A 23,338-nucleotide genomic window follows, 5' to 3' on the forward strand; every position below is an offset into this window, starting at 1 on the left:
GCTCAGATTAAAGTCTAAGTCTATTAAAGTAATAGAGCTTCAGACAGAGCAGTGCCTACATAAGCATCACACCTGCAGGCATTGTTGATGACATCAGCTACAAAGTATTAATAGGAAAATCAACAATTGTGATCATTTATACTGCAGTAGTAACTATAACATTTGCATCTGAATATCATTACACCATCTGAACCCCAGCCATATCACCCATAAACGCAAATACCTTGTCTTCTTCTCACCTCCTGTGTATTCTCTATGGGGTTGTGGGCTGATCCTAAACTACAGTGACAGGTTTGTGCTCCTGTAATGAAGGCTACACAATGACAAACAACAGGCTGGAAAATAAACTATATTTTAGCCACAGATGCCACAAATAAATGGCTCTTGCTGATTAGGGACAGTATGGGGCTGTTACAGCTTTTGACAAGGAGGTAATCATGTTTAGCATATTTGCATGGAGCGATAAAAGCATTTGAATCATAGACCAGTCAATAAAAGATATAACAATAATTTCTGAGGGTCAGTGTTTATCGTGGGTAATTTTTCTTTATACTAAAAGGGAATGTTTTGTTATTTTTCTGGATTTGTTTTCATCAATAAATGTTATGACTCATACAGACAAACTACTTAAGCAGTGGTGTAGTGGGGAATTTTTAAGTGGGGGTACGTGATTCTTGACTCAACCAGGAGGACTAAACCAGGACTGAACCAGGACTAAACCAGGACTACACCGGGACTACACCAGGATTGAACCAGGACTAAACCAGGCAAATCTTGGACTTGAGAGAGAGAGAACCCTGAGCCCACGGAGCACGGTGTCCGCAAAGAACAATGAGGCGATGGCTACGCTTTAGCCCTGTGTGGTGCGAAGTTCTGTGCTGGTCCTGCCGCTTACGGTCACCCGACAGTCTACGTGGGCACAAATCCAGGCTCGTCCTGACACTCAGTCCTAGTATAGTTCTGGTTTAGACCTGGTTTAGTCCTGGTTCAGTCCTGGGATAAGGCCTGGACCTTCATGTCACAGGGTGAAAAGCACCCCTATGCAGGGTGTTTTCACATTACCAATAGCTCTGATTTGACATTTAAGTTGTAGCTATTTTATATTTGTTATTTTTTTATATCTCACGTCAGGAGAAGTGGGTAGACAGCGTACCCCCGCGTACCACGCCCACTACACCCCTGTACTTAAGAGTCCTGTGCTGATTTTTATTTTATTTTTTTAAGATGCAGCATGTAACTTGTCTGCATGTCTCCATGGAAATGAAACTGGTTTGTCTGGAATGTCCCGGTATGGCAATAAATGTATTCATCTTGCTTTTACTTAATAACAATTTTTATTTTTTTTTTTAATTGCCCTAAAAACTTGCATTCTTACAGTTAGTGTGCTCGCCTCTCCACTGATCTGACATGTAACTTTGCCTTGTGGCGTCACCTGCTGTCTCCATAAAGATAAATAAGTGCAATACCATACTGGGGAACATTCCATTCCAGGAAATATCTCCAGGTGACGGACCATCCGCTAGAAAAGTTACACAGTGAAACTCACTGCTGGATGTTTAATTTTAGTTTTAACATTTAGAATATTATTTTGGAGGGATAATCCTTCTTTAGGGTCCCTGTATCATTTGCATGAAGAAGTTTAATGTTATCTTTTATTGTCTAGATTTTTGTATATCAAATAAAAAAGTAGCAAAAAAATTAATAAAAAAATTGAATAAATTGAATAAAAAAATTAAATTAAATAAAAATAAATAAATACTGTGATAGGCCTATAAGCAGACAGCTCAGTTGACAGGGGCATAAGAGGGGCAACCTTGTATTTGGATGGTATTTTTGCGAAGGTAAACACATGAGCGAGGGGCTGTATATAGGTGTGACCCCACGGTGCACCGGTATCCGATTAGCAGGCCGGCCACGCTCAAGGCTCTTTGATCTCTCCGCCAGTGGTATTCCCAGCCCACACAGGTCCAGAGAATCGCTGTAGGCTAACCAATACATGAATACATACCCACACAGATCCGCCCTCAGGGAAGCAAACAGAGCAGAGGGTCATTATCACAAACGTCACTTCGCAGATATCGCAACATCGGATCTCCTTTTACATAATTTGTGTGGATGAACTGAAGCGGAAACCTCAAGGTCTCTCTGTGATAGCCTTTTTTTTTTCAAGGCTCAGAAAGCCGTCAACGCATCACTCCTTAGTCATGGCAGATCAGGGGTGAAAAGTCAAAAATACTAGATAAATCTGGTTAAATAAATGATTTGATGAAATGTATAATAGCAGCATAGACTGACTCTGGCTCTTATTCACTCTCTATAATGCTGCTGTTGGATTAACCCGCTCTACATGATCCTCATGTTTTTATTTCCCTGTTTTATCCATAAATCACTTCCTTTTCCTAATATGGAAAAATTTATAATAACTAAATATGGTCCACTTCTTTATACAGTCTATGAGTAGCAGGCCAATTGTATTCAATAGTTAAGGTAAAAGTCAATATAACAATTCACTTTTTACATCAAAACGAGATAAACAAAAGCTATAAAATGGCACATTCAGGCCCCGTTCACACTAGTATGTATTTGAGTCATTTTCATTGCGGATGCAGTGTTTGTCCACAACGATCTCGTGCCGCCAGCTCCCACGAATTCATCGGAGTACAGATCTGATCTGGCACTGTGTGGATGCCTGAAAACGCTGATACACTGATGTAGGTCTATGTGCCGTGAAGTAATTCACTGCCAAAACACTAAGAGGCTAGAATATATGTCCATTCATATATATGGTATATGCGTATGACCTGCAGATGTATAATCTCTGAAAAGTTTAACATGAATAATCTCCAATGTGATAGAAGCACAGAACAGACTCACCATTACCAAAACAACCACTCTGTCACAGAAAGAACATATATAATCCACTGAGTCGTGTACTTTAGTCCGACAGAAGCTGAACGGCATCAGTGCACAATAGCGAGCTGTGTTTTTGAGTGCTTAGTTTATGCAAATGAGCCATGCGGTTTTAAGTTTCATTTCTAAAACACGTAAACAAATATGCTCAAAGCTGTGTGGATAGGGAAGACTTGCGGACACAGAAACAATGTGTCTGGACGCATATTGTTTCCGATACGGTGATACGGTTATATGCGGATTCAGTGTAAACGTAGTCTCAGTAATGAGTCTCAGATATGAGTAAATATTTTGTTAAAAAAAATTTAAAAAAATTAAATAAAAATAAAATTCCAGCTACACGTATAAGCCTAACCTGTCAAATCTAAGTATGTATGTAAATTATTGACATAATAAAATATATCTTGAAATAATATTAAAGGTGCACTGTGCAACTTTTCTGATGGAGTGTTCGCTTGATCTTTTGCTCTGATTGTTCCACTGTTTAAATGTACCTATCTCCATGGAAACAACATAGTGAGACCAGTGAGATAGTGGAACATTCCAGGCAAAGCAATAACAATGAATAACCCAAACAATTTATTAAATAACATATTAAAAATTGGTAAATGTCACTCCTCTGTGCCCCTGCCTATCACACTCACACTAATCACTGCTTGTTTGTTTGCCGACTTAACACTTGAGCAAATCACGAATCAGTCGCTCCCCCGAGACCTCAGTAAGTGTGTGACATGTTCCGGTTCAGACCTCTGCTCTTGTTTACTGAGGAGCATGTGGCGGTCCCTAGTGGCTGAACGCTGCATCATCCTGTATCGATATGCTCTGACACACCCATCAAACACGGCGCTAGCACATCCTCACAGCTTTCTAACTCCTCTCCATCACACGCTGTTGACCATTCCAGCTCCAGTCCCTGGGGGGCACCCACGCGTCCGCTGTTACCTCTGTGAGACAGTCTATTCACCAGTGTCCCGCGGGGTTGTTGTGTCTCTTATTTTATGATTTCCTGATAGCCCTCCCCATGGGTTTGCTTCTATATACGGGGGGCTTATGGCGAAGAAGCTGCCTGCTGAATTTTACATCAGGGAGCGGGTGGGGAAGGAGGAATGGATTATAAAATGCAGTCATCTAGAGATAATGAAGAGAAACAAAATGCCGATGCTTATTGCTCAGGGTGCTGGGGGAATTAAAGGAACAGGATGTTATTGCGAGTTTTGAAACATTATTGTGGGATATGAGATGTGAGAATGCCCCGGGGGTCTCAGGGTCGCACAAACAAACAAGCTGTTCTGACAACATGTGTGACTTGACAAATACTAAGAACGACACTGGTGAGCAAACACAAATTCAGTAAGAGTTATATCTGCGGTTTCCAATAAAAATATCAATTACTTTTTAATCTGCAGTTGTGCATATCTCTTATTTATTTATAATCCTGTCTTAAAATAGTCACAACAGGTCAAAGTAAGTGTAGCTGTTGAGTCACACCCAAGCACAAATAAAAAATAAATATGACTGATCTAGAATACATGCATCCCGAATTTCAGACTTCCAGTCATCGTGCAATGCATACTGGGAAGTATGCAATGTACCCCAATAACAGTAATCAGAAGATATTTTGGGAAATCAGAAATGTGCTCAAACATGTCTGGAATTACTAACAAACATGCAGAAACATCACTATACACCCTTGTTTGAAAGATTATAATATAACTAATTATAATTATAACTTTGTTCCATTTTTATTTTTAATCTCCTATTTTTGCAGCATCTTTTAAACATTGTAAATGAAAGACCTGAGGGATGCACCGATATGATATTGATATTGGCTATTGGCTCCAATATTGAATATTTTGAGGGATCAGTTTCAACATATTGATACAGTCGATATCTCATATATATAAACTGGTGTAATGAGACAATTTACTGGTTGTGGCTGGCTCAAAACACATCGTATTATTGAACTTTTCAAATGTGCTCTTTTTTCATACCACTGCAAAACACGTTTGGATAATATTTAACCATACAGGACTGTGTTGGGTAAATAAAATTTTCAGTCTCAGCCCTAGTATCACGTGACATCAGGTATTGGCAGATACTCAACGCCAAAGTATCAACATCGGTATCTGAAAAGAAAAGGCTGGATTGGTGCATCCCTAATACATCAGATATAAAAATTTTGCATTAAATATAATCAATAATTAAATATACTACCCACCTCTAAGAAAGTCATCAATAACAATATGTGAGTGAGTGCACAGGAAACATATTATTTGCTGTTGTAATTTCAAATGCACTGAATTGGAGCATATCTGAATATACATAGTCAATAATAGTTACACATTCCACATGTTTCTTGTCATGTTTCTAAATGAATTACACTTGTGTGCTGAGCCTTGATTGGAGCTCCAAAACACTGACATAACAGGCTGTTACGAGACAATCCCCTGTTGTTTCTGCCATTCAGTGCATTGGCCTGGACATTAGTGTGTATAAATCCTGTTGCCTTTGTAATTGTGAAATCAATAGCTCATTTCCTCCAATGGTCTGGGTCGGTATTGTGTTTAAGTCTGCGTGGGAGTGGATGAGGTGCTCTGAAGGACACAACACTTTCCAATCTCTCATCACGACAACAAGGGGCACCTGAAAGGCAAAGGACCTGCCCCTTTTCATTTTCTATCTATTGTTGTGGCCAAACTTTAAATCAAGACAAAGTGCAACAGGACAACGGAAGGATGACTGTTTGACTATTAAATCGATTAGCAACCTTCATCAGATTTGTGGTGATGTAGATAGGCTGCTGTTGCACTTTTGGAAAATGAACCCAACGCAGCACTGATTTACCTTTTCCAGCACTGATTCATTGAGCCCTAGAACCACAGTTTCCATGGGTTTTATTTTGAGGACCATTCAAAAGATACATAAGAAGATATTATGAATGTATTGTTTTACATCATAGACTGTATAAAGAAGTGGGCTAAGGGAGTGTGACATCACCCATTCAGCTCCAGTCAAATGAAACTCACAGAGGCTGGCATCGCATGAATCGCCGTATGTTCAGGGACTATTTTCTTATATATCAGTCCGCCGCTGCCAAACTTTCTATCAGGAAATACAACTCGCTGCTGCTGCTGCACAGACATAAATCCTTCAAATGCAAGACTGGTTTTACTTCTAAAATTATTCTGTCGACAAAGACATTTACATCGATAGTCTGGCGTAATAATAGATTTGTTTCGGGTGTTTTGTGGAGTGGGTAACACTGTTTTTAGTGGCAGGCTAACTATGGCCATTGACATTTGCTAGCCTAGCACCAGTGACCTCTGCAAATACAAGGACTGTGTGGAATATTTAAAAAAGTGTTTCCACACATCTCCAACACTCTGAGTCACTAGGAAATGAGGCCATATGTTCAAAATTCCGAACTGTCCCTTTAAATCTAAGTTGTTTAACCTGGTTTTAAATAATATATTGTCAAAAATGAACATTTGCTAGCATAGCAGAATGGCTGTGGTTTGGCATACTTGCACTGAAGGAAAAAATACGGGTCAAGATACAATGAATGCCCAAACAAACTCATTAAAGATAAGTTATTTTTATTTAGGCATTAAATGGAGGGCATTCTGAAGTACTTCTTGTGTCCTTACCTTGACCACAGTAACCATGCCGTCATTGGATACTGGATCCGTGCGTATGGTGAAGTGTCCGGTGGGATCTCCGCTGATGATCCTGTAGATGGCGTTCCAGTTGGGTGAGTGTGGCTGGTCCGCGTCGATCACCGTCAGGTTTGCCACCACCACATCGACCCTGTTCTCCGGTACCTCACCTGAAAACTACAGAAAGGACAGAGAACTCAGAATTTATGACATGTCATTTTGGAATATATTTTGAGTGTTGCTTTTATGACCCGTTAAGTGTGGCAATTTGAACAAAAAGCCATTGAGTGCCCAGGTTTTTATTTTTTCAATCTCTCCAATGATCACACAACCCCTTTTAGGTTTTCAGGAGTTTAATGATGCTCTTTTTACTGGCCCTGAACCATAAATGAACAGTAGTTGCACAAGCACCACGCGACAGGGGAGTAGTAGTCGCAAAGATTTTCTGACCAATGTTCGTAGCGCTAAAAGAGGACAGAACAAATGGGGTGAGAGCGGCTTTGGCGAGAGTTAAAACAGCTGTGAGGGTGTGTGTAATGGTTTTTAGTTGTCCAAACACGTGCTTTGTCCAGATAAGCTGCAGGAGGGGTGAGCCGGGCCTGTCATGTGTCTGTCACCGTGGGGATTCACTAAAGCCATGGACGTTTAGGGGATCAACCACACAAAGAATAACGTGTACAGCGTGTAATACCTCTGCAGATTATAATGTCCTTTGTACCAGTCAAAAGCTTTTGAGAGCCACCATCAAATCTTTCAAAGTACCAAAATGTGCTGTAATGAGCCTAATTTTAGACCAGTCAAGAAATATGGGGGGTATTAAACACGTGCAGACAAAAATGGCACTAAATCTGAGGTCTAAACCAGGTCGGAAATTGATGTAATTCCATGACATGATTGTTCGTTTGCAGAGGATTTGTTACCAGCATTTATTTTCCAAGCAATTAACTCTTCTTCTTGGGACTCTGGAGCTTTCAGCACTGGTAAAAAGTAACCTGAAAGTAACTGAAACAAGCAAAAACATATGGGATTAAATTGTTTTTGGAACTAAGACAGGACTCCTGGACCACTAAACTTCTGGTTAGGGGGAACTTGCTTAGTCTGCGCTGCCTTGGCCCAGCAGGAAACCAAGGATAGAAATTAGTTTTGGCTGTAATCCTGCATATTTCCAAGTGTTTTTTTTTTCTTTTGCATTATCTTGTCTTGTCATATGCATTATTCTGTTAAAAAACAAATACAAATGCAACACAATTTGACTATATTGTGGCTCCCATTTCCTCGTTGGGAACCAGTCATGGTCACGTTCTGTTCAGTGGTAAGTAGCAGCTGCATCTAACAGGCGAGGAGCAGCCCCTGAGCCGCTTACGCACAAGTTTGGAATCTCAAAAGCAAACACTTCATAAGATCCTAAAGCTTTATTCTGGCACTTTTTCCACCTTGGGCATCACCCAGCATACAGCAGACAGCAGTGGGGCAGCTTAGGCAGAGCTGTTGAGAGACTATGACATTCTGAAGACAACAGACGAGTAGCGGGTGGTCCTACAGCTCTGCCCCCTGGTGGAGGAGGGAGGCGTCTGGCTTGTGTTCGTGTCAGTTCAGGGAGTCCTCACATAGAGACGAACATTCAATAACATCAGAGTTCAGAGATGGTGCTTGAGCTCAGAGGACCCTCGAGTTTCCTCTCACACAGCAATGAAGAGAGCCAACAAGATCAGATGTGCTACCACCTCTTGTCTACACGCTTAAACAATAGTATTTACGAATTATAGCAAGAGATTTATATGTAACTTTTCTGATGGAGGGTCCACCACCTGCTCATCTCCATGGAAATTTCATTGCCTTGCCTTGCCATTAAATGTCTATCTTTTATTATTCAAAAAAAAAAAAACTAGAAATGATAGCTTTAAAGGTAGGGATGTAACGATATCCAAATCTCTCGGTACGATATTATCAGGATTTATTTTGAAGAGGCTAATATAATTGTAGATAGGACACTTTTTTGCTTTTAAAATACCTTGACAAGATTTTGGTGTGAATTATTTCTGTCATAATCCCAAGAATTCAAGTAAAAAACATTTCTCTTCATATTGTCTGCACTGAAATGAATCATGGGATATGTAGTTCCCGATGTTTCTAAGCTGTTGCTACTATAAAACCAGGCATTTAAGCAAAGGAACTTGTCATTCGATATTTTGTGACAGCCCATATTTTGAGACGTTTGACAATACGATATCACGATATTTTGGAAATTGTTACATCTCTGTTTAAAGGTACACTATGCAACTTTTCTAGTACCAGTCCAGCATCTGGTTGTGTCCATGGAGAAATGCTAGGGACATTGCTTTTTATTTATTACATTATTTAATTATGCCTGTTTTTTTTTTTTTTTTACATTCTAAGGTAGGGATCTCCAACCTTTTGCATCCAGTGAGCTACCTTTACAAAATGAAAATGCCAGAGAGCTACTCATTTTGGCAGTTGCAAGAAATTGATTCGATATAAGACGGCAAGCCTTAGATCTACAGTTAGATGCCTAAAACATAAAACATCAAACCATTATTCATTTATTAGTGCACAAATGTCAAAATAACACATTTACAGTGGTAATTAATCAAATCTGAGTTATTTAGAACAATATGTATAATTCGGAGAGCTACTGGTAGCACCCGAGCTACAGGTTGGAGACCCCTGTTCTAAGGTAAGAAGGTTCACTTCTCCACAAATCTGACCTGTAAATTGTCCTGCTGCTCGAGTTTAATATCATACTGTGAAGATAGTCTCCATAGTAACAGACTCTCCACCTGGAATGTTACACAATTCACCTTTGTATCCACAATGATTAAGGATGATTAAGGTGGCATCAGTGCAAAGAATATAAATGTGCTTAATTTTGTCTGTTAGTCTTTATTGGGCAGCTTAATGTTGGGGTAAAGAGCGGGGAGAGACACGTAGCAAATTGTTAGGAGAGGGAATTGATCTCACAACCCTTAGACCAGCCTAGATCGAAGCTACGTTCAAAGAGATGGTCAAACAGTGGAAAACTTGCATGAAAAGAAACCAAACTGGTATAACACATCTCCCGATATTTGTGGATGTGTGAGTGGTGCAAAAATATGCCTTGGTTGTTTACTTGTCGATGTAAACTTTTCCACGGAGCCTATCATTTGCACCGTTGTTGGATAGTACACTTGTTTGTATCATGGCTCGTCCTCAGCTGTTGCATTCAAAGTCAGGAGTGGCCCGGCCCTGATTGTGATTGGCACAGAGCGGAGTTGGCTTTCTCACAGCTCACAGACAAATCGCTATGTGCCAACAGCCTCACCCTTCTGTCGCAATTTGGGCATCAGGGAAAAAGAAGAGTAGGCAGGAGGGAGGGGGAGAGCAAGAGAGACAGATGAGAGAAACAGAAAAATGAGAGAGAGGAAGGGATGGAGAGAGCGTGAGACAGAGAGAAATGAGGGAGGGGGAGGAGAGCAAGAAAGGAGAAAGAGAGAGAAATGAGAGAGAGGAAGGGGAGAAAGAGAGAGAAAGAGAGGGTGGAGGCGGAGAGAAAGGAAGAGAGGGAGACAGAGTGAGACAGAGAGAAATGAGGGAGGGGAGAGGGAGAGAGAGACAGAGAGAGAGAGGGTGGAGGCGGAGAGAAAGGAAGAGAGGGAGGATGAGAGAGAGTGAGACAGGGAGAAATGAGGGAGGGGAAAGAGAGCAAGAAAGAAGAAAGGAGAGAGAGAAACAGTGAGAGAGAAAGAGAAAAATGAGTGAGAGGAAGGGGAGAAAGCGAGAAAGAGAAAGGGAGGGTGGAGGAAGACACAAGAGAGAATGCAGAGGAGAAAGAGGGAGATGGAGATGGACAAGGCGAGGCAAGGCAAGTCTATTTGTATAGCACAACATAATTCAAAGTGCTTTACGGTATAAGAAATACATTAAAACAAATGGTAAGAAAGACAGGAGAAGAGAGAGGGAAAGAGAGAAAGAGAGAAAGAGTAAGAGAGTGACAGGGCACTTCATCAAAACTACTTTTTGAAGATGCAAAAAAAGGTAAAGGAGGTCATAATAAATACAACACAACTCAACTTCTGATTGCTTAATTTGTGAGCTGTCAAAATATAAGTTGACATTAAGTTTTAAAAGTCTCGATCTTGTCTGAAGAAGAGACACATTATTATTCGAGGCAAACAGAGAGATCTCCACTATACAACACATACCGCATTTTTATTTGATTACATCATTTTATGATTACAATGACATTGTGAGCTGACCTTTGTACCTTGTATTTACATTTGTAATCATTTGTCACATTGCAAATGTGCACAGTTATAAGTAAGTGAATTAATATTAACATAATTGCTCAAATTTAATCATGAAGGCAACATTGGTGAAATGAAGAGAAAGGAAGAAAGGGAGGGAGAGAGAGAGAGAGAGTGAGGCAGAGAGAAATGAGGGAGGGGAGAGAGAGCAAGAAAGGAGAGAGAGAGAAATAAGAGAGAGGAAGGGGAGAAAAAGAGAGAGAAATGGAGGGTGGAGGCAGAGAGTGAGGAAGAGAGGGAGGGAGAGAGAGAGAAATGAGGGAGGGAGAGCAAGAAAGGAGAGAGAGAAGAGAAAAATGAGAGAGAGGGGAAATGTCTTGCTCAAGGACACATAGACAGTTTTCTTATATAGAGATTTAACAATGTTGAAGTGATTTTTTTTTTCTATAACTATAAAAAGTGTGTACCTTGCTTGAACAAAATGAACATTGGTGGCATAATGAGAGTGAGAAAAATCAATCATCAGTTTGTCAAGGCTGGGAACTGATCTTATAACTCTGAAGCAGCCATAAAGCATACATCTGTTTTAGCTCATGTTACTGGAGCATCAAACTCTGCATAGACCTCACCCCATAAATGACCATCGCAAAAACATAAGCATGATAGCTGTAGCATGAAGAGATTATCAAAAGTCATATACACACACATCATGTCATTATGCAAGAAGGTCCAGTTCATTGTTATTGTCTTGATGAATGGTGAGGGGTGGGGGCACTCTTGGGGTTGGCCAGTGCAGACTAATCCATCCAGCTTGTATGGGCAGGTAAATTCTACTTGAGGGAAATGAATCTTATTTATTATAGTCTGTGGTCTCGCTTCCACACAAATCAATCAAAACCTAGACTAACCTGGAACTAAACCTGGAGCCTAACCAGGACTAAACCAGAACTAGGGCAGAACCAAACCAGGCCCAAACCAAGATTTAAGATTATGAAAACAGCTTTGGTCATGCCCTGGTTGTAACTTCAGCTTTAGTCATGAGCAAAAGTTAAAAGTGCATTGTAAAAACTGTATCCATAAAACAAGAAGAGACATACAACAGAAGCATGAGTTCTGCTGTGAATAAGCATCCTTACGTGCCCCTTGCTTCTCTGAAAAATAGGCCAGTATGTGATAGGTGTGATGAAAAATTAATCATGGACATTAAAGACAAAACCCACAAACTTTATATTTCTGGGACACATTGAGAGATCTATTGGGTTTACTGCAAACACTAAATATTTGCATAATGGCTCTGCACTTTCAACAAATTGCTTTCTACGTTCTCGTGCCATTAGAAGAGGTGATTTATGATGAGAATGACTTAAAGTACGGAGCTCCCTGTGCTTTCAAAACACTGAGCACTAAAATCTATCATTAATATACATGACAGCATTAACTTCTCAGTGTGGAGATGATGGAGGGGCACTTAAACACAGAGGAATACAGTTAAGGAATATTAATCGATTAGCAGACACTGGCATCAATACAGTGTCAGCAGCAGGACAGTGTAATGCACAGGGGTAAGGCTGGTGATTTACAGTGGGCCACATCCATGCTTTATCACTGAAGACAGGAACTTCTAAAACTGTACCATATTTTTTACTTTACCTCTGCTCCTCACTCGCACAGAACTTTTTTCATCTTCAGTTTTTATGTCTTTGAGTCCAAATCGTGGATTCTCACTGAAGGCATCAACACTATGAATGTAGCAAACAGAAAATAAACTAAAAATAACTCAGATTTTGTAGATATATTTTTTTTAAATAGCCACCATTTCCTTTGAATCCTGGTTTGCGCTTTTTGCATTTCTTGACCCTTACAATGTGCAGCTGTGGAGTGAAAACTATTTCAGGAGACTTCATCAAAAAGGTCATTATGACAAGGCCAAGGGTTTGCACCACAGTCAATGCAAAGGGTGGATACTTTGAGGATTTTAATATAAAATATAGTTGAAAAATGAATAGTAATTTAACCTTAATTAGAGTGATTTAACTTGTTTTCTTTTTTACATCATCCCATACATTTTGTTTCATATATCTGATACCTTCTGTATGTTTATAAAAGTAGTAAATATAAAGAAAACAAACATTGAATGAGAGGGTGTGTCCAGACTTTTGGCTGGTAGTGTACTATGCAGGGATGTAGGATATAGAAGTGGAATCATAAATTAAACCACAAGGACTGAACAGACCTCGCTACTACCACCCATCCTTCCCTTTCTGTTACCTCTCAAGCAATTCCATATATGCCCTCCCTCTCCTCTTGTTTTTGCTTAGGTGATGGCTACAGTATCTTCTTTAACTATCAACCCATCTTCTACAAAGCAGCAAAAACACTGGCCTCCTTAGCCTCTCTGATTTTTTTTATTGACAAACCCATAAGCAAAATGATCTCCCTTCAACGTCCCCTCAACATACAGTATTTTTTGTTTCAATTTTGGTTCAATAATTAATCAGTCACTCATTTGCTGATAAGAAAGTTTGTCTGGTCAGCTAGTCTCTCCTATATTCTGTTTGAATGTAGAAAGGTCTAGAATTGTCCAGAATCGACAATGTAGCTTTTATCTGGTTTCTGGTTAATCATTCACAGCCATTGGAAATTAAGGAGAAATAATACTCTAATAATACTGGAAAGTATTGTCAAAGTGTGTGATTTTGGCTGGCTTAACAGATGGAATTTCACAAATTTCATCTTGCACTGTATAATGTTACTATTAAAAAAGTATATTAAGATTTTCTTTACAGCTTTATAAATCCTGAGTAAAGAAAAGTACTGTGACATCAAAACATGACATTTACATCTTATAATCACTGCATGTTGACAGTCTTTTGATAAGTCACTTCACTAACATAATCCTTAGTGTATTTTCTATCTCTGTGCTATAGCATGTCTTATATAAGTTTTGATGCTGACACACCCACATAGCCAATACTAGTCAACATAAGGGGCTACACACCCTCAGGCCTAATGCTAACTGTGCAGCTAAAACCTCAAAGTGCAGAGCCCATCCCACCTCTGCGGCTGGGCCATGCTTAAGCATTTTATGTGGCCAACACTATGGCTCATCGACTGATGGAAATAGGCTGAGGAATTCTCCTGCCTCCAGCATCTCACCACCTCAAAGGATTCTACACTGCACCATCGAGTAAATAAGAAGCACACGACTAATACTATTTTTAGATATTTCAGAGTCTAATAAAGTGAATGTGAGTAAAGAAGGCATCATTTATAAGTAAGGACATTATTAATTGGTGAAATAATTATATCATATTCTTTGTTTAAAGGTGCATGTGGAGTAGGGATGCACACTTATGATACTGGTATTAAATATCAGTGGTGATAATGAAAATGTTGGTGGATTGGATACTGGCTTCCAAGATATCACTTGAGCTGAAATCCTCTTCAATCTATAAATTTATGTAATAACATGATTTACAGCTAATGTTGGCCCAGAATGTCTCAGAATATTAAATTTGTATTTTTACATAGCTGTTCTGTGGTTACAACACACATTTAGATACTTGTTTATCATGTTTAAAGGAAATAAATTATATTTTCAGGCCCTGCCCTGGTATCAGCTGATATCGGGTATCGGCAGATCCTTAAAACCAAAGTATTGACATCAGTATCCCTGGCAAAGTATCGTGATTATGTAGCTACATTTAGAGAGAATGCCAACTGCCTGTACTTTTGCACTCGTGTTGTTGTGCAAAAAATAAATAAATAAATAAAAAAATAACACTGATTTGAGCCAGTATTCTCTTAAAATATTTCTACTGCTACTACTACCAATACTACTACTACATGGCAGCAGATTCCATTGATATCCATTGGAGACTTTTAACAAACAAGTTAGTAGGCTCCTCAATAGTGGTTGTGGATTAAATTATAAAAAGTGTTTTTGTTTTTAAAGTTGTTGTTATAAGAAAGTTGTTGTTATAAATACAGATTTGAGTCAGTATTCTCTTCAATAGTCATGACTTTAAATGGTTTATCAGTGAGAGCAAAATATAGTGACACTGTGAACAGAAAATGAAAGAAATAAGCTAACCACTCATTACTGAGGAGCTATTATAATTGAATGGGGGGAAAAAAAAAAAAAAAAAAAAAACTGACAAAAAATAAACCAGAAACCACAGCACAAGAAAGGCTTTTTACCATTACTTATAAGTTAGCATTAAATAAAGAAGACTTAATTTCAGAATGAGCACCTTGGCTGATTAGTTTAGTGATCATGTTGACACAGCAGCAGCCCCAGCCCACGCTCTAATACGGGCACTTTTCATTTCTACCTTGTCCCTGGTAATGACCTCCTTTAATGCAATCATCATTCTAAATATCCCCATCATGACAACAATCATTAACGTGTGCTGGCGCTGGCGTTTTCTGCTGATGAAAGCTAAAGTTATGGATCTGTTTTCCTCGTGCGCCCCTGCAACACTGAATGACGTGGTCTCACAAAAGCAAAGCATGGTCACTGAAAAATAACTATACTATATATGCTATACCTTTTCATTTGGCTACTCAATAGTGAGTGTATGTTAGATTATAAAGAAGTGTTTTTGTTTTTAAAGTAGCAATTGGAAAAAAAAATAAAAAAACACAGCCGATTTGAGCCAGTATTCTCTTCAATAACTACTTCTACTGCTACTACTACAAGAAACCAGATTCCATTGATATCCATTGGAGATGTTTACCAAACAACTTATATACTAGGAGGCTACTCAATGGTGGTTCTGCATTAGATTATAAAGAAACAAAAAACTGATTGTGCCAGTATTCTCTTCAAAAATTACTTCTACTGCTACTACTTCTACTGCTACTACAACTGCTGCTACTACTGCTGCTGCTACTACTGCTGCTACTACTACTACCTCTACTACTACTGCTGCTACTACTACTACTACTACTCCTACTACTACTACTACTACTAGTAGTAGTAGTAGCAGCAGGAAGCAGATACCATTGATATCCATTAGAGATTTTTAGCAAACAATTTAAATACTAGGAGGCTACTCAATAGTGGTTGTACATTTTGTTTTTAAAGTTGTTGTTGAGGGGAAAAAAAGCCCCAAAACAAAACAGATTTGAGCCAGTATTCTCTTCAAAATACTTCAACTGCTACGACTACTACTACTACTACTCCTACTACTACTACAAGGCAGCAGAACTGATATCCATTGGAGACTTTTGCTAAACAAAATAAATGCCAAGTTTTTTATTCTAGCTGCAAGAATTTCAAACTATTGTTGTGTCTTTGCGCAAGACACTTCACCCAATTCGTCAATATGAATTCAATAGTGTGGTTCAAAGATTGTAAATGGATATTGCATCATATGAAGTAAGTGTTTAGTACCACTACTACTGCTGAGTACTACTAAAACTGCTGATTGAAATGAAAACCTACATATTACTGGTGCAACTACAGGGAATTGTACTACTACCACTACTAATACTACTACTACATCATTGTCCAGGGTCAAGTCATGAGCCTGCATATTATACCGTGGCTATAACACATTACATTTCTGCCTCTAATAGCGATGAGGTTCTGCCTGTTCTTGCTCCGCCTTCTCACCTCTTCTTCACCCTTAACATTCTCATAATCATTAAATATGCCACTGGAGGATTAGCAGAAACTCACCGTTCTGGAGGTGAGCATGGGCGGGTTGTCATTGATGTCGGTGACCGTGATGATGGCGGTGGCGGTGTTAGAGAGGCCAAAGTTCAGGTTTCCTTCCATATCCGTCGCCTGCACGATTATGGTGTACTGGGAGACTTTCTGTAAGAGCACAAGCAGAAGAAAATCTAGTTATTTAAGTGGAACAGACTCCATTTACGAGCTATGTTTATAGGCGCACCCAAAATCTGATTGTTATGTGAATTCTGGAGTAATCAGATTATTGAAATGTCATGTAAGCAGTTATATTGGATGTGAGTAATTGGATTTCTTCTGTTTTGATAAGGAAAACAATGCAACAAACTAAGCAAAGCAAGGAGGCAAAGACAAAATGAAAGAAAGACTACACTTGTCTTACTCTAAAAAGTTTATTTATTAAAAGAGCACAATGTAACTTAGTAGGTAGGTTTAAGTTTAAAGGTCCTAAATATTATGTAAAATTTAAGCCATGTTATAATGGTAGTTTTTTGTTTTGTTTCATTCAAGCATGTTTGAGTAATCCTTTATAAGTCTATGTACATCTCCAAATCTCCAAATGCTCTCTTCCACCTTGTGATGTCATGTAGTGGTAGTTTTCAAGTTGACAGCTATCTTTTACCTTTTGTTCAATAGAGATAGACATCTCCATGGTTGAAATTATCCAAACAATTTTAGTGAAGGGTTATGAAGTTTAAAAACGCTGGAGCACTTCATGTATTACCTCATGACATCTCAAGGTGGAACAGAGTTTTTTGTTTGAGAGAAGAGCTCCTCAGAACACTTAAATTTGCAAGATTTGTGTGTTCAACATGTGTGAATGAACCAAAACAAAATTCCAGGTAGGTTTTAATGAGCAAACAACTTTATAACATAGATCAGAAAATACCATACACATAAAATAAATTAAAATTATCGTATTTTTCGGACTACAAGTCGCACATTTTTTCATGGTTTGGGTGGTCCTGCGACTTACACTCCAGTGCGGCTATGAAAATTTTCACACTGACAGCCTTGAGAGGTTCTCGGCTTGTGTGCCAGTATCTGCTACTCCTATTACTCCTGTACCACTGTCACTTTGCCCTCTACTGCGCATGTCTCCTGCAGAAACAGCCTCTGTCCTGCTGCAAGTAGTAAAATATGCAGCTGAAAACGGTAACAGAGCAGCAGAAAGAAAGTTTGGAGGGAGCAAGAAAACTGTGAAGGACTGGCGAAAGACGGGGGTGGAGAACACAGCTTCACAGTAACCAGGAGGGTGCTCCATGCAAATTTCCTCATTGGATGGATCGACAAAGCCTGGACTTCCGTGACAATTGAAACCATCCTGTCGGGATTCAGAAAGGTCGGAATAATTACTAACTAATGACTAATAACTAAAAATAACTAACTGGAACTGATTCTGAGTCTGACGACAGCTACGCAGAAGAGGAAGCGGTGCTCTGTTTACCTCATGGATCTATGGTTTACCTCCGGAGGTCACGGAGTTGCTCAGAAATGACACCGAGGATGAAGAATTCAATGGATTTAGTGAATAGGATTGAGATGGCGAGTTCAGTAAATTTGTTCTGTTCTGTTGTTTATTGCTATAGCTATCTGATTAACTGTTCATATGTTACGTTAACATATTAACGCCTGCTCAGCCTTTTGTTCTCTGTTCTATTGTTATTACTATAACTTGCCTTTCAAGATGAATGTTGCTTCATGGTCTCTGATTTTACTAAATAAATTTCCCCAAAAAAATGCGACTTATAGTCCAGTGCGATTATATATGTTTTTTTCTTCTTCATTACGCATTTTTTGGCTGGTGCGACTTATACTCTGGAGCGTCCTATAGTCCGAAAAATATGGTAAATATAAAGCAGAACATAATCTTATGACAAATCCCACCAGTTGCTTTTGATGATCAGATTTCACACACCAAAAAACAGATCTAATTCTTGAGTCCTGATTCTAGTTATCAGATATTTACTGGCCATGTAAATGTACCCCCTGTAGCGACTGGAAAAACAGCTTTCTTGTAGAGGATCTGTCCATGATGCGGGTTTGAAAAGCTAGCAGTCCAAAGGTTATATCGTTCATTCAAGCAGACTCCATCATATCTCAAGGCTGCGCTGAAGCTCTCCCCTGGGAACGCCGTCAAAGACACTTGTTATTTAGTGCGGCTGATGGACAGATGTGAAGACAATGATCCATCTGACGGAGATTAATGCACTATCTATGGAGCAATCATATCAAGGAGAGATAAATGCATTTTCATCTTTCCAATTGACAGGAGTGCTGGGTTGAAATATGGAGCTTCTATTGGTGTTTTAACTGTACGTGAGAGAAAATGAAAATCTAGTAATATATTTGTGCTGAGGTATAGGAATTACTATACAGGATTTTTACTTGGCAATTAACTACTACTATTGAGACTGTTAATATGTGCTCCTTAGGATTCTTGTTTGAATACTATGACTACCATGACCACTACTACTATTACTACCACCACTACCACTACTACAACTACTACAACAACAACTGTCATGACTATTATTACTATTAGTACTACTACTACTGGTACTAATATTACTGCTACTACTACTGCTACAACAATTACTTGAATCTACTATAACAACAACAGCTACTACTACTACTAGGTACTTGTTTCATAGGATTCTTATTTGACTACTACTACTATGACTATGTCTACTATGACTACTACTACTAAACTGCTAAAACAAATACTTGAGTCTACTATAACAACAACAACTACTACTACTACTACTAAATGGTTAATACTTGTTCCATAGGATTCTTATTTGACTACTACTTACTACTACTACTACTACTACTACTACTACTACTACTACTACTACTATGGCTACTATGACTACTACAACTAAACTGCTAAAACAAATACTTGAGCCTACTATGACAACAACAACAACAACAACAACAAATACTACTACTAGATGGTTAATACTTGTTCCATAGAATTCTTATTTGACTGCTTTACTACTACTACTACTACTACTACTACTACTACTACTACTACTACAATGACAACGACTACAACTACTACTACTAAACTGCTAAAACAAGTACTTGAGCCTACTATAACAACAATTACTACTATTACTAAAACAAATCTTTGAATTACTACTATGATACTGTTTCGACTATACTTTTATTTTTGCAACCACTGCAATTTCTTGTGTATTACCAGTAAACACTATGCAACTTTTCTTTATCCCATTTTTGCATCAATATGACAATTAGTTTTACTTTTTTTTTTACCCATAGAGCTACAACTTCAAATATGGCTTCATCAGTAGTTATCAATTCAAAGTACTGACTTGGTAAAGGGTTGCATCTCCTTAGACTTAGTACATGTAAAATAGATTTCCACTGCCCCTGATTACAGCACTGCCACTGCCAGGCTGAAATATGGTTTATTTGCATTAAGACTTTCCATCTTTTCCTCCCACTTTACCCACAATCCCCATCTCCCTCTTTCCCCTTCCCTGGCTGCAGTTAATGGGCCCACTGACGGATGGAGCTTGGGAGTCTGCAGTCTGTATAATGCATCTTGTCACTGTGATTCCCCCAATTACAACCCCAGTGTCTCCCTCACCTGCTAATTACCCAGTAAATATCCCAATTAGGCCTGGACCACATCACGAGGCTTCTTCTCATCGCGATGTTAGACGTGACGTGAACTCCAACCTGAGACATAGACCTCATTAACACCCAAGTACACAGAGCTCGCTTCTTCAATACGATGTTTAGATGCAAGCTCCGCAGTCCTGTCAGGCCCAGTATGCAAAAGTGTTATTCTAATTAGTCGAGGGAGTAATTATGGAAGCATCTCGAGCTCTCAGTTACACAACAACACCTAAGAGTATGGTACAGGACCTCTGGAGAGCAGCAGGGGTGAGGGGAGTCAAGACTCTCTTCAAAGTCTGGAGCTTTTGAAGTATCATCCTGTCTTAAAGAAAAACGCTACTTTTCACAATATAGGAGGCAACAGTGGAAAAAGTTATGTATGTTGTGAGGTGTTTAAGTAAACTCAGAACTGAGAGAATGTAGAAAAAATAAATTTTTGTTTCCGCAAGTTCACATATCATGAATTTCAGATTTCAGGTTTTTAAATAACTAATAGCTTGACTATCAAATTAAAGGTGGATGGCCCGCTACCTACTTGTCTCCATGGAGATGTTATTGCTTCGCCCGGAATGTTCCATGGTATGACATTAAATATATCCATCTAGTATTTTATTTTATTCATTATGGGTGTTTCTATTGCAACACATTCTATACATGAATTCCCAGACAAAGCAATAATATTTCTATAGAGATAAGCACCCTCCACTAGAAATGTTACGCAGTGCAGCTTTAAATCTTTCCAGTTTAGTGCCACTCAACACAAAAAGACAAAAATATTCTGAACTCTTAACTCCTTAACAAACGTCATTCTTAAAATTACTGCTTAGATTGACTATTAAACCATGTCAATTAAAAAGCCCCGAGCTGATCATTGATAATATGAAACTATTGGATACAGTCAGTGTCCCCTGGAGCAGCTTGACTACAATAGTAGCATACCACCATCAAGTATGCAGTGAATGAATAATGCACAGGAAAGAGCTTTGGGTGTATTGAAAGGAGCTGTATAAATCCAGTACATTATAAAGATTTGTATTTACACCCCATAACATAGTGAGAACTGGAGGTGAAAATATCCAACCTGCTGGTCTGTGAGAAGGTGAGAGCCTGTGCGTCATCAGGACTGCCCCCTTTAGTGATGAAGGACCTTGTGATGTCATGTAGTGATAGTTTTCAAGTTAACAGCTACCTTTTATTTTTTGTTCAGGACAGATTGTCAGTTCCAGGGATAAAATTATCCAAATGATTCTAGTGAAGATATACAGTTTAAAAACACAGTGGAGAATTCCCTGTATTACCACCTGACATCACAAGGTGTATTCTGTTTAAGAGAACTATATATGCAGGATTTGTGTGATCAACATGTGTGACATTGTAATGAGGGAAAAACATTATAACGTAGATCAGAAAATAGCATACAAATAAAATAATAAAAAGAAACACAACATGGGCCCTTTTATCGATAACAGACACGAGCAGCCATGGGCTGGTCCACAGAAAACCAGACCACTGGGACGTAACGTTTGATTGAAACTTTGATCTCACCACAAACTTTAACTAAATTCCAAAGGATTTTCTTTCTGTAACAATTTAGTAACAAAGGTCAGAAAACATTCTCTGAATGATAAAATCCAATAACTTTCACTCACGACATGAGTTATTGCATTGATATAAAAAGTGTTTTGGGAAAGAACTATAAAAATTTAAACAGCTTCTAACTTAAAAAGTACTGTGGAATGTGCTGTATTGATTACATAAATTGAGTAAAACTAGAAATAGACAGACTGTACCTGAGCATTAGAGTTCTTTATAGTAGATATAAAAGTAGTACTAGTATTGTGTCAACAAGCTCTTGAAAGTCCAGCAGCCCCAGTGGAGACCTGGCTACAGAGGAAGAGTGGGAGTTGAAAGAGGAGGAAGAATGCATTTCAAAAGTACAGAACAGAAGAGAGTGCAGAGGAGACAGCCCGGGATGCAGCAAAGCCTCATGGGAAATGCCGGACAACCAGAAATAACTGTGTGTACCTCCTCACACTTCCAAAGCCCTATAGTCCAGAAGCAGAGAGCGCACACACAAAGTTTTGAGTTTCAAAGAGCCCAAGTGCTGACTAACAGTGGACCAGAAGAAGTGTGCTTAGCTTTGTAGTGTGCACCTGTAAAGCAGAGCTACACTGTACGCCTGCTTTGATTCAGTGTTACGGAGCACCCTCAGATGTGCAAAGAGAATATAACTGTATGTGTGCACCATTAACATCTGTTTCCCAAACTTTTCAATGGGGCTGGTACTTTAAGGGCAAGGGAAGTGCATTTCTGTATGTTTTTCTTACTTTTCTACAGCAAAGTTTGTTGTGTGAGAGATGAGCTTTAGAAATGTTTGGTAAGATAAGAAATGTAAAAGCAAGAATAAAAGGATGAGTCAGTTCTGGCAGGAAAAAAAAAGGTAAAACATGGTTCATGGTTCTTAAAAATCTTCAAGTAATTCTTTGAGTTATTTTACATGTGCTATTGGATTCAAAATTTTATAAAATAATCTGGGGATGCCCAAGGTTACCTAAAAACGAAATCCAAATTAGACAGCTTGATTTTTAATAAAGGGATGGAGTCTGGACAGCTCTGTAAATTTAATTATGATTATTACAGTTCCAAAGTTCTGTATTAATCAAAAAAATTGTACATTTTCTCATTAGGCAGTAGAATATTAGGCAATAGAAGGATGCTGTCACCAATGTACCCACTAGTAAAATAGAGAAAAATGGTTCAGATCTGCTATATGTTCGATTTCTACATGCATTAATTCTGATACTACTATTTATTAATTGTATTGCATGAGAAAATAACATACTATGGTCCTATACTACACAAAACTCTTGTGAGATTTAAGCCATGTTATAATGTTGTAACGTCATCAAAATCATACCCTGAGTTGTGTTTTGTTTCATTCACACGTTTGAGTATTCCTGCATTATAAATCTGTCCAAAGATCAAAATGCTCTGTTCCACTTTATGATGTCATGTAGTGGTAGTTTTCAAGTTAACAGCTACATTTTGCCTTTAGTTGGATAGAGACTGACAAATCCAAGGCTGAAATGACCCAACTAGGTCAAGTGTGGAATGTAGAGTGGAATGTTTTCTGTTTGAGAGAAGAAAAAGGCTCTTTAAAAATTTAAGAGAGAATTGTATGCTAT

General features: G+C 38.7%; 1 protein-coding gene across 1 annotated transcript in view; it reads right to left on the reverse strand.

Moving 5' to 3' along the window:
* Positions 1–23,338, reverse strand: part of LOC110164462 (cadherin-4-like) — a 394,436-nt gene that overhangs the window by 34,332 nt on the left and 336,766 nt on the right. The window contains exons 9-10 of the mRNA XM_055166406.1: positions 16,494–16,631; positions 6,558–6,743 (exon numbers count right to left, since the gene is read on the reverse strand). Coding sequence (XP_055022381.1) covers positions 6,558–6,743; positions 16,494–16,631 — 324 coding nt within the window. The remainder of the gene's footprint in view (positions 1–6,557; positions 6,744–16,493; positions 16,632–23,338) is intronic.

Source organism: Boleophthalmus pectinirostris, unplaced genomic scaffold (assembly GCF_026225935.1).
Source record: "Boleophthalmus pectinirostris isolate CB_2022bp ecotype Guang Dong unplaced genomic scaffold, ASM2622593v1 HiC_scaffold_8, whole genome shotgun sequence".
NCBI lineage: Eukaryota > Metazoa > Chordata > Actinopteri > Gobiiformes > Gobiidae > Boleophthalmus > Boleophthalmus pectinirostris.